The 14,502-nt window shown below is 29.7% G+C and overlaps 2 protein-coding genes across 4 annotated transcripts in view; one reads left to right on the top strand and one right to left on the bottom strand.

Annotated features, from left to right (window-relative positions):
• LOC119676774 (tyrosine-protein phosphatase 99A-like) overlaps positions 1 to 14,502 on the top strand; it is a gene marked incomplete at its 5' end in the record, with an annotated part of 569,905 nt that overhangs the window by 301,274 nt on the left and 254,129 nt on the right. The window lies entirely within an intron of this gene.
• On the bottom strand, positions 6,369 to 13,035 carry LOC119680878 (aminopeptidase 2, mitochondrial-like). 3 transcript variants are annotated; one of them, XM_038093886.1, is made up of 6 exons: positions 12,414 to 13,035; positions 10,005 to 10,163; positions 9,465 to 9,945; positions 8,089 to 8,324; positions 6,747 to 8,004; positions 6,369 to 6,685 (listed from the first exon to the last, which is right to left on the bottom strand). In XM_038093886.1, the coding sequence occupies exons 1-6, from the start codon at positions 12,938 to 12,940 to the stop codon at positions 6,392 to 6,394; spliced, it is 2,955 nt and encodes a 984-aa protein (XP_037949814.1). In that variant the 5' UTR covers positions 12,941 to 13,035; the 3' UTR covers positions 6,369 to 6,391. The 3 variants fall into 3 exon arrangements, with proteins under 3 accessions (XP_037949814.1, XP_037949816.1, XP_037949817.1); XM_038093888.1 differs by lacking the exon at positions 6,369 to 6,685 and having other exon boundaries at positions 7,911 to 8,021; XM_038093889.1 differs by lacking the exons at positions 6,369 to 6,685; positions 6,747 to 8,004 and having other exon boundaries at positions 8,088 to 8,324.

Here is a 14,502-nt window from a genome sequence, read left to right as displayed (position 1 = left end):
TTATTATTTATTTATATATTTTATGCTATATAAAACTATAATATAGTTTTAATGAGCACATTATTATACTTTCACTTAATTTAATATTACTATATGTAATAATTTCTATATTCATGAGCTTAATTTGTGGCTCATTATGATTAACGATTTCAACCACTCGACAGAACATAACTCTGGTCTAATGCTAACGTTAAGAAGCCCAGTAACAGTAGACAAAAAGGATTTCATTCGGTCTGTTTTTTAAACTTAACAGTGTCTTTAATGTCAGCTGATAGTATTTTATAATTATAATCATATAATTATAATTATAAATACTATAAAACCAAATCGAACTTTAAAACAAGCAATTTTAAAGCTCATGAATTCAAAATTTAATTTTCTATGTTCAATAACTTCTAGACTAAACATCAGGTTATCTAATCAGCCATGCTTTCGTTAACATTCCAACACGATAAGTCTGTCTGTAATCCAGCATATCGGCACTGCTTGAATGAAGATAAAATCTCTAATCATATTCTTTGACACTTCCCGGCTTTGATCTTTGGCAGGAAAGGATTACTATGCCGGTACCTTCTGTTTCCTCCCGACATTAGCAAATCTTCGATAAGTGACATTTCAGCATTTATTCAAAAAGCGTATTCTCTGTTATTAAGCTAGGATCGGTTAATAGCTCAAAAGGTCGTTTATAGTCGTAGTGCTTCGTTCAGTCGGAAGCTCATACTCTCTATATTTAAGTTTACTAAACTGCGAAGTAGTGAGAAAGTTCAAATAAAAATCAAATACCATATAACACCATTTAATCAAGATGTCTAAATTTTATTTAAATAATCTAGAATATTTTTGGCATGATTATTATATAGTAATGATGTTAGCAATAATGTCATACGATGAAAATAAAATTTGACCAAACAGGACTATTGAAATATGACTTTTGAACTTTTTATTTATAGCACAAATATTTTTCTGCTATTTAAACTAAAAATAAATTTGAAATAATTTATGACTAATAAAATACTACAATATATATCAATATACAAAATCAAGAAAAATATATATAAATTATTTTTTGACTAACAGAATTCTATATATCAATAAAAAAAAATTGACTCAGCTAATAAAAACAAAGTGATTATCTATTTCTTCTAAGAGGTGCAGTAATTAATAAAAGTTGAAAATACTTTAATTAACAATAAATAATAACTTATAACAACTTTTTATACATTAATTAATATTGTTTAAATTTTAAGGAAACAAGTCTTAATCTATGTTAAAAATAATTTTGAACATGCCTAGCAATGACGGCACATAAGATAAGGCAAATAATACAAAATAATTATGGTCTATCGATAGGCGATATCGGAGCTATATTTGCTGAAATTTTAATACTTTAATAATTAAAGCACGACAAAATCTTTGAGACGTCGATTGTAAAGTTTTTATAATTGATTACGTATTGTGATTATGACAATAAATCTTGTCAAAAATGTTATATATAAATTCATTTTTTTTTGCTTTTCAGACTTTTAAAATAAAATAAATCACAAACGCCTTTAATCTAATCACAATTACTTGTTAATTTCTATTGAAATATACTCGTATGTGCGCGCTCCGAGTATAGTCGATTCCAGTGATATTTCCTATCAATTTTTTTATTTTAAAGTCCATTAAATGTATTTCCTGCTCAGAAAGAAAGAATATTACCAAAGTATAAGTGAGTTTATATTAATTACCGTGTAGAAAATTAATAAACTCTTCAGTATTTCAAGGCACGTAATAGAGATTATTAAAGTTGTAGTATAATTTATTATTTTTATGGGCCTTAGAATGTAGAAAAATATTGATAACTTCCTGATAAGCATATAATTCAAATTTAATATATATATGGTTTTTGACGTATTCTTTAGAAACAATTCAAATTTTATAAGCAAGACTAAAAAGTAAAATTTATGGTTAATTCACAATATCTTTTCAAAAGCCTTCTCTTAACACAGAGCAACACAGACCTACAAAACACACAATTAGGAAAAGTTCCTAAAAAGAATAACCCTTAAACAGAAGAAACAGTGGAAGATTCTAAAGTAATCAGATGGAAGAAATAAATTGAAACAGAGATATTGCTTTAAGGATAGAAGTCGAAGGATTCAATAGGTTTAATGTGCTCAAGTTCAATGAAAGTTATATTTATAGGATTGATTTTTGTAAGAATTAAAAATATTTAAAAATAAATATATAAACATAATATTTATAAATATGAAACAACGGTACATACGATTTCTTAGTGCAGGAGAATAATAAAATAACTGCACACCATTTTGAATATTTAGTGTCACTAATACACTAATAATACACTGATACTGTATTAAGAAACATCTATCCAAAAAATTGCTAGTATCATAAAAGCAGTTTATTTAAATATTACAAATTAATTTGTATAAATTTTTAGTCTCTTAATTAATTGAGACCCCGTATGTCTTTGTACTTAAATGTATTCAAAAGTTAAACTGATTCAAAATATTTTTTTTTACAAAATATTTAAATATGATTGAATAACGAAAAAACCTTTATTACATTTTCAATGTGTAAATATTATATAATTATCTTCTTTTTTATATATAAATATTTAAAATATTTTTTAATTTGTAAAAAATATTCTCTTTCTATAGAACAGTAACCCAGAAACATTTCTTACCAACAATATATCTATTAAGCTGTCAACTAATGCGAATGAAGTGTTATCATTATTCGACTTCACTACTTGGTTGGTTGGTTGCAGTGGCAGGTCATAAGATAACTTCAAATGTACCTCAATTAGCGATTTTTCGCCGTTTTGTTACCACATTCCTCGCAAGAACCCTAGTATAGAAGAGTAGAGACTAAATCCATCCCACCGAATTTAGGTAATTTAACAGGTCTTTCATCCTTACCATTGAGCAGTCTGATAAACTATCACAAAAGTATTTTCCAAAGAACCTATATCTTCTGGATGCTAGAGCTGGGCATTCACAGAGAAAATGTATTATTGTTTCTTTCTCCCGCGGGTTTCCACAACTTCTGCAGTGAGAGTTATGTTCACTACTTAGTTTACGGAGTTCTATACGTTATTAAATAGAGCTGGGCAGCTTACTGCAGAACAATGTTTGGAACACAGCATTAGCTATAGGTCAAAAAATTTTGGTATTTCTCCGTAGTAAAGTATATAACCATATTCTGAATATAGTGTCCACACAATTAATTTTTAACTTTGTTCGTTGCTTAGATTCGTTTTTATTATTTTATATCAAGTAATAAAAAATTAGAGAAAAAATTTAACCTTAGATTCAAAAAAAGCTTAAAGATCGGTTAAGGTAACTGAGGTTAACAAAATAAACCATCTAAGTTGTGATGTTTAGTGTTCCCTACAAAATAATAATACTTATATTAAGTTCATCTTACAAGATAGATTATAGTTCATTTATTTGAATCAAAAGTGGGCAAATAATTTTATTCCAAACATACGGAGGACTTTATTTAATGGACTGTTACCATATTACCAAAATGCCGTTTATGTAAATTTTTGAAAAATAAATTTAAAATATTTTGCAAATAATTTAAGAACTCCTCAAATTTCCAAATAGTCCTAGCTGTATTCTCATGCTATAGATCTCCAACCGGCATTAATAGCTGGCCTATTGATATAATTATTATCAATTTGAGCAGACAGTTTGACATTTTTTACATTTTAATTTTTTTTTAATTTTATCTTTAGTTTTAAATTTATTTTTATGCGATATCCGCAATTATTTAATCTTTCATAAAAATACAATTTGTATTTATAACTTTATAATTACCTGAATTCAGCTGCTATCATTAAACATGCTTTTATTATACGCAATATAAAAATTTATTGAGACTGAGATAAAAGTTAATTAAACTTCAACAATTTATAAAGTCATTTAGATTTTTCTTTGTTTTTAATTTTGCATACAGTTATATAATCGAAATTACATAAAAATGAAATAAGTTAAATAATTTTTATAAAAGCTTGAAAGCAAATTGGTTATAATATTTGTGAGAGTCTTTTTGAATTTGTTGACTTTGCTTCATAAAGTACCTGATTTATATATTTTATATTCTTATTAATAGTTTACATACATATTTCAATTATGGCACGTGTTAAAAATTTAAAGTATAATTGTTTATGTGTATTCCTTCCCCTTTATATCATTCATTATGCATTTATATTAACCTAGTTTCCAGTTTGAGAAACACTATTGAAGAGTCCATTTAGATATAATCTTGAGCGTGGTCAGTAGTTTTTCCTTCACTTTGTTAAAAACATTTTGATGGAATGATTTTTGAGCTGGAGGTAATTTAAGAGTCCTCAGGTGTTGTTTGAAAAATAGAGTATATCAGTTATCATAGTATTGTCATACTCTACATTGATCAATGATTTATTAACAACGAAATTTTGAAATAAATATTGCTGCCAGAATGTTAGAAACTTCACTTGGAATGAGTAGTATAACATTGCTAAACTGTGATTGCTAAACACTGCTAAATTGTGACTGTGATATAGTATGGAGGTCTTCGTTAACATTTATATTACTTTGTTACAACTAAATTCTTTTAAATAACAAAGGAACACTTTAATTTGACATTTTGCCATATAAAAAAATGGTTAAACACACTAACGTAATATGTCTTCCTTATTTCCTCGACACACAAAAGCTAAGCATCGTAGTTGACTTATATTTAACACATAAATTACCTGCAGTGCAACCAATACACAATAAAAGACTTGAATTGATAAAAAAGTTGCAACACGACAAATTTTGAAACCGTCGTTACTTTTTGATAAAATCCAATTAATAGTTGGCATAAGTAAATGACTACATATATGATTTCTATGTTTTATATTTAGATTTTTTGGCAAGTTATCTATTAAAATTTATAGTATGATTTTTAACATAAGTTAAAAATTTATTAATAATATCATTATGTTAGTAATATATTGATTTCCTACTTTTAATATATCTAATAAGCTTTTGATCAAAATATATTATACATAATGCATCCACGGCATTTGAAAACAGATTTACATATTTTAGTTTATTATACTAATTACAATATCCACTAGGATCCACTAGCTATCCATTATGTTGCTATATAATAATCAGGAGCTTATAACTATTAAAAAGTAATGAGATTCTTATCTGGGAAAGGTCTACATTTTTATAGAAAATTGGTTTAAAAGATGTTTAAAATGCTTTACTAACATTTTCTAGGTTGGTTTAATTATAACTCAATATATTAGAAGTCAAAACAAGCAGAAGTTTCTGTTAAATTATTATTTGTCAATCATTACACACAATAAAAATTTCATTCATACTACTTATTAATTTCAAAAATAGATCTGCACGAATTTTAAATAAGTTTAGGGATTTATACACCATAGATCAATTTGATTCTAAAGGTTTTGTTACAAAAAGACATGCCTATCTCAAACTGTAGAAACATTGCATTTAAAATGTTGCATACTTTTGGGGTATAAAAGTTTTCGGTGTAAATATGTAGTTCAAATATTGATTTCAAATACTGTAATGAAGTTATTAATTTATTTAATTATTTATTTCAACTTATATAATTTAAGTACTTATTGTAACCAAAAAATAAAGTGAAATAATATTAAAAAGCTTTACATATTAAAAAGTATATTTTTAAGCTTTTGCACAAATTATAAGTTGAAAAAGCTCTTGCAAAGTGTAAAGCTTTCCAAAGCTCTAAACATTTGCAATATACGCATTGTTGTTGCATTAATTAATTAATTAAGGTATAAGTTTGACTCTGAAAATTTGAGATGTATTTAAGATGTATAATTTAATATGTATTTAAAGTTTTCTATATAAAATATGAAGTTATTGGTTCATACATGGTTGGATAATACTGTTATGCGCGGGGGTGTTTGAAAGGAATATTAAATAAACGCATTATGTGTCATTCATCATAATTTCTTCTTAAATACATACTATTTTCTCTATAGTTCTTTAATTTTTTTAGGCTCCCTTAACAGCGTTAATGTCAAATACGCGTATGTAATTTCTTTACTTGCCCTTCAAACTACATTTTCAACTGGAAATAAATAAACCTTTCTAAAAAAGATATAGTTTATTTTAGCAACAAATCATCACCCGTTATTAATATTGACAAAACATCTATTTTCTTTAAATATACCCAAAAAAATAAAATATTAATAACTATTTTAAAAAATTATATTATATCATTTAAAATCTTAAACTATACAAATATATAATATTCATCAGAATTCCATATATAATATTATTATATAACATAAATTTACTTAATAAACTAATTTTAAGTATAAATGCACTTTTTGTTGAGAGTTCTTGTTTGACTACAGTTTGAGTTGCAAAATCCTTTTAAATATTTTTGTTACCATATGCAGAGAGAATTTCAATTGTGGGGCATGATTCCGGCTACCTCCAGAAATGGAAGCGGCTGCATATACTGAAGGATTTTGTTCTCGTTTGAGCCAATCATGTATTTGACGATGAAATTTTTCCACGAAAACTTCACTTAGTTTCACTCTTTTGCCTATGCGATTCGAGTCGGTATTTATAAGAGTGTCTGTTTCTCCAATGTTGTTAGTCTGTAGTTCATCTATAATATCTTGACGTAATTGCATGAACTGCAAACAAAAATAAATTAATAAAAATTTAAATTCAAAGAGATTTATTTCAATAAATTACTTGATCACGATGCCTTTGCGGTATATATTCTGCAATGCGATTGAAGTTCTCAGCAAAGTACTGTGAATGGCAAAGTTTTTTATAGTTCTGTTCAAAGAAGCGCCATACCACCGATCTAGATGCCATATTAACTTTGTACAAATAAAAGAAGTACATCATTGAATCGCTATCATTCATTATACTATTTGAGTTGTGTTCACCAATAAGCAAATCTAGGTACTGCTGCAAATGAGCTTTGTTTTGAGTGCAACGAAGTGAGTAAATCAAATCGTCGTAGAAGAGTGACTTTTTATCTGTCTTAGCCAACAAGTCCATAATCTGATTAAACTCAGAATCATCTAAATATTTAAGACCCAAACACAAAATTGAGTCATGCATGGCATAGTAATCCATATCAGCCATCAACTTGATGTGTCCAAACATATAATTGTGCGCAATACCATGCGTAAAGTCCAAACACTCCTTCAAGTCTGCCATGCAAGCCATGTCCAACACCTTCTGTCTGGTTTGTAAGTCGGTATTGGTTAAATTAGCTTTCACATGCGTACCAAAAAGCTGCTTAAAAATAGGTGCTATAATACGACGTATGAACTGTTTATAGCGTGCATGAGCGGCAGTGCCAAAAAGATTTTTATCAAAGAAAATCACAGTATCTGCAACGAAATTCCATGGTATGAGATGCTCTTCATGTTCCAAGTACTTGAGCAATTCAAAGATAACATCTACTGATTCGAGTTCATTGTTTTCAATTAGTGGGCATAGATCCTGAAATATGGCAGCTCTATTTAATGGATGTATAACATTATGATCGGCTTGCAGCTGCTTGGCTATGTTAAGTAGATTTCGGGTATCATAGTGAACGTGATAGAAACCGGTCTGCTGCTTATTCACAATCAACCAGTCATAACGCTCTAAATCTAAGTTCAAATCTTCTATGCTTAAAGTTACTTTAGCTGTTGGTGGCATAAAATAATCCACACTGGTACGTTCAAAGTCATAAGCCTTAGGAATGGCAAAATTTATAGGTATCCACCAATATTCCTGTGAGTGTAAATCGTTTGAACGTTGGGTAATTGTTATGGTATTGTCATCATAATTACGCTTCACTGTTACAATCGGTATCCATTCACTATGTGTCCAAGAAAGCATTATATCACTAATGGATTTACTCCAGCTTTGTGCTCCGAACTGTTCATCCTCTGCAATCTCAGCTTGTAGAGCCTCAAAAAGTTTTAACTCATTCGCCACCGTGTACTGACTTTAAAGGGTAAAAACCTTTTCAAATTAATTGTAAATTACCAATTCTTTACTTTAATTTTGTACTCTTTGTTTTGTTACTTACTATTTACGCAGAAATCTATTGATGCCACGTAAGAAGGTCTTCTGATCGAATGCGTGATGAAACATTTTAATGACGCACGCAGCTCGCTGATAGGAGATTATGTCAAATATTGAAATTATCTCTGACTCAGTTTCGACATAGTACGTCATGGGACGAACAGATATGAAATTGAAACCATACGCACGTTCAGCAATGTCGGTTAAAAAAAAATCCATCACTTTATATTCAGGATAGAGCTAGAAGAGAACCATATTTTCAATATTATAGAATAAGATATCCTTTATGTTTTGGCAGATATACATCTCTCATTATTTAAAAACTAATTTGATTTTTGTATGAAAAGTTGTCTATACTAAAAAAAATCTAGTTCATTTGCAACCGATTTAAGTAAATTGCATTGAAGTCATTGAGGAAGTTAAGGACTGCAATCTTCTTTAGTAAGAAATTTTGTATAGAAGTCTTTGAGAAAATTTAGGAATGCAAATCTCTTGGTAAGTTCTATTGAAGTCCTGAAAGAAGTCGTGCACTGCAGACTTCCAATTTAAGTTGTCTTGAAATCTTTGAGTCACTCATGGTCTGCGAACTTCTACAGCAAATTGTATTGAATTCTACAAGGAGCTCTGGAACTACAAACTTTTTTAGTAAATTATGTTCAATTCTTTAGGGAAGTGTGATCTTCATCAGTAAATTTTATTAAAGTATTTGAGAAAGCATGGGACTGCAAATTGCTCCAATAAGTTGTATAGAAGTCTTTGAGGAAGTTTAAAAACACAAATTTTTTGGTAAGCTGTTTTGAAGTCATTAAAGAACTCATGAACTGTGAACTCTACTGTAAATAGAATTGAAGTTTTTGAGGACGTCTGAGACTGCAAACCTCCTTAGTAAGTTAAATTGATATTTTTGAGGATATTTAGAAATCCAAATTCAAAGTCCCATTGAAATCTTTAAGAAACTAATGGATTGAAAACTTCTACTGTAAGTAGAATCGAAATCTTATATACTGATGTTATATACTGATCTTATACTGATGTTTTTGAGAAAGTTTTGGAATGCAGTTTTTTGGTAAGTTCTATTAAACTCTTTGAGAAACTGTAAAATTCTTTAATTTGTTGTTTTAAAATTTTTAACGAAGCTTAGGAATGCAAATTTTTTTATTAAGTTTTATTGAAGTATTTGTTATGTATACCACATAAGAGTTTGACTTCTTTTCGCAAAATGAAACCCTCTTTAATTAAAAGCGGTTTATCATGCGATTTACCACAATTAAAATGCAAATCTTAAATAGCTGTCAAGTGCAAGGCTTTCATCCTGGAGTAGGTCATCTCTACAATACTAAACACACAATACATAGATAACAAATGTTCGCCAAAACTCACCAAATCTGTCAAAATGTATGCAAAGTACGTAGCAAAGCCCTCATTAATCCAAGCGTACGTCCACCATTCGGGCGAAACTAAATTACCGAACCATTGATGTACAATTTCATGGTTCTGTGTTAGAATGTCCTTTAGTTTTTTATGTACATCAGCATCATTTTGATGTACCAACGTATCCTCTTTATAAGTAATTAAACCCCAATTTTCCATGGCAGCACCGTAGTTTTTGTTCAATGCAATGTGATCCAGTTTTGACAATGAATACTTAATGCCAAAGTAGTCCTCCAGCTGGGCTACCACACGCACAGCATTCTTCAGTGCATTGTGTCCTTTATCCTCTATTGTGGGCGAAGTAAAAATGCGTTGTGTTACATTACGATATTCTTCCGATATGTATTCGAAATTCGAGATGACAAATGCCACCAGATAAGTGGACATCGGCGGTGTAGGATAGAAACTTGTTGTAACCAAATTACTTTCACTGAAATTCAATTAAAAAACTTTAGAGTGACTTTAGATTTAGATAATTGCTTCACATACTCATGTCGTATCAACTGCCGCACCGGCATATTGGAGATGGACGTGTAGATATCGCTGTGTGTGAGGTGTATTGTAAAATTCGACTTGAATGCTGGTTCGTCATAGCATGGAAAGGCCAAACGTGCACTGGTCGGTTCACATTGTGTTGCTGCTTGGTAACTGCAAAACATAAATTTCAGAAATTTATTGCAAAACTCAAAGCAAAAATCTGTGAAAGGGAATCTCGCACAAAGGTGTGCTGGAAGTATCAATTAAACATGTGCGGTCAGTTGCTTTTTCAATTTGAAACCAAGATAAAAATGATTTGATCTTTGGAAATCACACATGTAATTCACATGAATATTTAAGAAAATACACAGCAATTGCAATTTGTTTACTTTATCATTAAAAACCCAAAACTTACGTACGTAAAAACCCACAACTATTTCGAATCTACTTAGAATTAGAAGAATAACATAGGTAGAAGAAAGAGTAAATGATGGGATTAGTGGATGGTTCAGTTCATTATTAAAAAAAAAATTAAAGTGAAGGTGTGGCCAAACAATATGTATTATTAATTAATTTCAGTGATTGCGTCACTGTTATTTGTTTTAAAAATAGTATTAAAAAAAATTAAGAATTTTAAAAAATTATATATTATTTAAAAAACTAATTATTTAAAAAATTAAAATTTTTTTTATTGTAATTATAAGTTATCTTAAATAAAATAAGTATTGTAAGTAATAGTTTTATTTTTTATATTATTGAAATTATTATAGAAATATTTATACTTTTATAAATGCTATTTACTACGTCACATACGTTATGATTTTTTTGGTTAAAATTTTCTAAATTTTAGCTTTTAGTATCCTGAGGCAGCAAAATTCCTCAAAAACCTACTGTGTGATGTGGTACTTGGTCTAGAAGTGACTGTGTCACCAGCTGAAAAACTAGATTCCTCAAGTAACTGTTGGTAGACAATTACATCCACAAAAACTTACTTTATTGTGTGGCAGTTAGTCTGGAAGTATCTGTCTCACCAGTATCTGCGCCGAAAAACTAAATTTTTTTAATATTATAAAATTAATATTTATATTTTTTTCTATATGGCTAAAAATAAAATTGGCGCTAAAACTCCCCGGTACTCGCGAAATCCTATTACCTCATACCACTGAGGTATATGTCGTTGTTATTTGACCTAATTGAACTTGATTTGAAAAACGTCGCGATTCATTATTCATTATAAGTGAGGCTTAAATGCTTCCACCCCATTTCTTCTACTCTACTGTCAAAGATGCTAATCGATTCGAATATTAAAAGTAGTGTTAATATAAATCATACACAAGTAAAATTAATAATTAGACTTGAATAACAAAATTACAAATATTATTATTTATATTTTGTGTGTTATACAAATATTTACTACAAAATAATAAATTACGAAAAAAACAAATAAATTTTTAAAAATAGATTAACCTCTATGATCTTCAAAAATATTAAATTTAATTAACAGATTTATAGTTTCCAACTAATTTTTCCATATTTGGCACTTTAACCGTTGCACTCGTCTCTAATCACACGATTTGTGGAAACCACCATTGATTTTATTTCAATTAAATATTTTAATTTAGACGACTAACTTTAATTGGTGGTTTTTTCTAATATCTCAAATTTATTAATTTAGTTTTTGTTGCTATTATTTTCACAATTCCAAAATAATCGTTAAAAAGCAGTTTTTACGTCAATTAACTGCTTTCAATTGCATATTTAATTAAATGCCACCGTCACTGTATCCCGAAAGTCATATGAAATATCTAAAAATCTTTTATTTTGATTTACGTTTATAATTAAATTTTTATTTTTAATATAAAACAATCTAAGTAAGTTTATTATATATTTTTCCCGCCTCGGAACACATTCGTACACGTCCAAACTTTCATTGATAAGAGCACGAGGTGTGCGCTATCTGTTACCGCGGCTATTGACAACATGCTGACATTTAATGTTGTTATTATTTAATGTTTGTTTTGGTTGATAATGCGATGCCACCGCTTTTGTGATAGCATTCGCAACGTCAGCGGCGGACAGACAGAGTCGCACACATTAAACACCAGTCAACCACCAGACCCACTATATCTGTCTGGTTCAAAGTGAACGCCTTGTTCTGTCTCTTATCAGTGATTTTTTTTACAATTTTTAAAATCAGAACTTTTTACTTTTAGCAACAAATTTCTTGGGTATGATTTTTTCTATGCGAGACCACATATATACACATACGTATATACATTCTCTCGAACGTTAATTACTTTCACAACAGACAGGGAATTTCCTCATTTAAAGAAACGAATGGGTCGCACTTTTGTTTTATTTTCACTTCGATAAAGCGAAGGCATTAATTATGGGGCGATTAGGCGCGCTTCATATACTCACACAGTTCGATTGTTTTGGTCGTTATAGGAAAACCAATAGAAGCCATAAGTTGTGCTATGTAAAAGCCCCTTGAAGAGGATTTGCACACGGTACAGTTGACCCGCCTCGAAGGCAACGTAACGTTGAATAGGATGTATAATCAAGAAGTGGCTGAATGGATCGTACGAGTGTGTTAGATCTGTAACCACATCGCCACTTGGTAACTCATAGACGATAATCTCGAAATCACTTAAATTCTTTGCATGCATGACAATCTCATTTGTGGACTCTCTAATCTCAATGTCAATGGTCACATTTCCGATATAGACAAAATCCTCTAAATGTATGCTTGTATTTATATGTAAGTCGTAATGTAATGGAAATGTGCTGTTTGGCAGACGCAGTGAACGTCTTGGTGTTTGTCGAGTTGTATTGTCTGTAGTTTTCAATAAGTTGGTTGGACGTAGCCCGGCAGAAAATCCAATAAAAATAATTAGAATAAGGACTGTGTTGCCGATAGTATGAAAATTTAGACGCGCACTACACATTGCTTTATAAATGTTTTATTAACAATTTTTTACTGCAAAGACGATTATGCCGTTTAACTGTAGAACGTTTAAAATATAAGCGAACCGCTCACGCACAGTACTAAGTCACAACTGACTGACTGCTGCGGTATTCCAGAACTCAACTGCTTGATTCATTTTGAATACCAAGAAGAATTTACGTGATACTTGTGAATTTCGCTGATAAGATAATGAATGGTTGGGATCTATTCCATTGAATGTATTAGGTGTAGTAAGAACCAAATGAAATTGAAATTTATATAATTATATGTGATAAATTTGAGTAATTTGAGAATCATTATAGTCAAGAGCGACTATTAAAGAAAGGTAGAGCAACTCCGCTGTTTCATTCACAAGTTAAGATTTTTTCATGCTCTTCTGGCAATATTGTTTTAGTTCTCTTTTAACTTTTGAGATTTTATTTAACAATATTTGTTTTTTTAAAATAAACAATTTACTTTTAATTTTTCACAACTTTGACGAGTAGTTACGTCTTGATAACGAATTATCAATTACTCGCATTTAAATGGCACTTGTTATTATTGAGGTCAACAATCTCTACGTTATAAAATAATGGGTCCATAATAATTAGGTTAATTATAAGATTTTTTTTAAAACACATTTTTAAAAATAAATATGTACTTCATTACCAGTTTTTTACTTAAGTTCTTCAATTTAAAGAACGATGCGTAGTAGTCAATGGGTTAATTTTATATATATTTTAAATATTGTAGATGAACTATATAATTTTACTTAAATTTTAAGCAACTCCCTAATCATGCCTGTCCTACTGTATGGTGCATAAGCTTTGACAATAATTAATGATGATATTATTAGGAGCATTCGAAAGAAAATTTCTGCGGAAGATCTATGGGCCTTGTGCGTTGGTACACGGCATAAAATTAGTTGAAACAAAGAACCACATAAACTATAGCTCAGCTTTGACATAGATAAGCCCATAACATTTCAGTGACACCGCTGGGTGGAAAGATATATGATTCCGTCCGCATTGCCTCCATCTTCGGTGGAAGGACCAAATAAGCAACGATATGAAGAAATTCAGTCCTTCCAACTGGCGGTAGAAAGAAAATGATCAGGCGAGCATGAGGAGGCTAGTAGTTGCGATTCAGGATTACTCGCTTCTGTAATGGCCAACAAAGAAATTAAGTAAGTTATAAGCATTGTGCTTCTCAATTGTGCAAATAAGAAGCATTATTTATGATCTAAGTATTTTACGAACAAACATTACTGCTAATCATCTCACAATTTGGTAGAAATACAAATACCGTAAGTATTTAGGTCCTTCAAATAAAGACTGCTTTACCTTTATAAAGTCACAGTACTTAACCTCATATCGTATTGTCGCTTTATATTATGGATTCATTTTCCGATAAACCTGCAATCATTTTCGGATCATAAAGAAATTTTTGGTTACTTGCACGATCGATATTATTTACATCATTCACATCTTTTTAGTTTCAGTTAAAGGATAGAACATATAATATTGGTAAGAATAGCGGATTTTCTAAGCTATAAATATTACA

The sequence above is a fragment of the Teleopsis dalmanni genome, chromosome 2 (genome assembly GCF_002237135.1).
Source record: "Teleopsis dalmanni isolate 2A chromosome 2, ASM223713v2, whole genome shotgun sequence".
Lineage (NCBI taxonomy): Eukaryota > Metazoa > Arthropoda > Insecta > Diptera > Diopsidae > Teleopsis > Teleopsis dalmanni.
Note: the sequence above shows the minus strand (reverse complement) of the source record. Positions and strands in the feature narration are given on the sequence as shown.

Coding starts and splice junctions, on each gene's coding strand:
- LOC119680878 (XM_038093886.1), bottom strand. CDS start 12,940: ATGTGTAGTGCGCGTCTAAATTTTCATACTATCGGCAACACAGTCCTT. Junction 9,946..10,004: donor CGGCAGTTGATACGACATGA/GTATGTGAAGCA, acceptor ATTGAATTTCAG/TGAAAGTAATTTGGTTACAA. Junction 6,686..6,746: donor CGCAAAGGCATCGTGATCAA/GTAATTTATTGA, acceptor TTTTGTTTGCAG/TTCATGCAATTACGTCAAGA.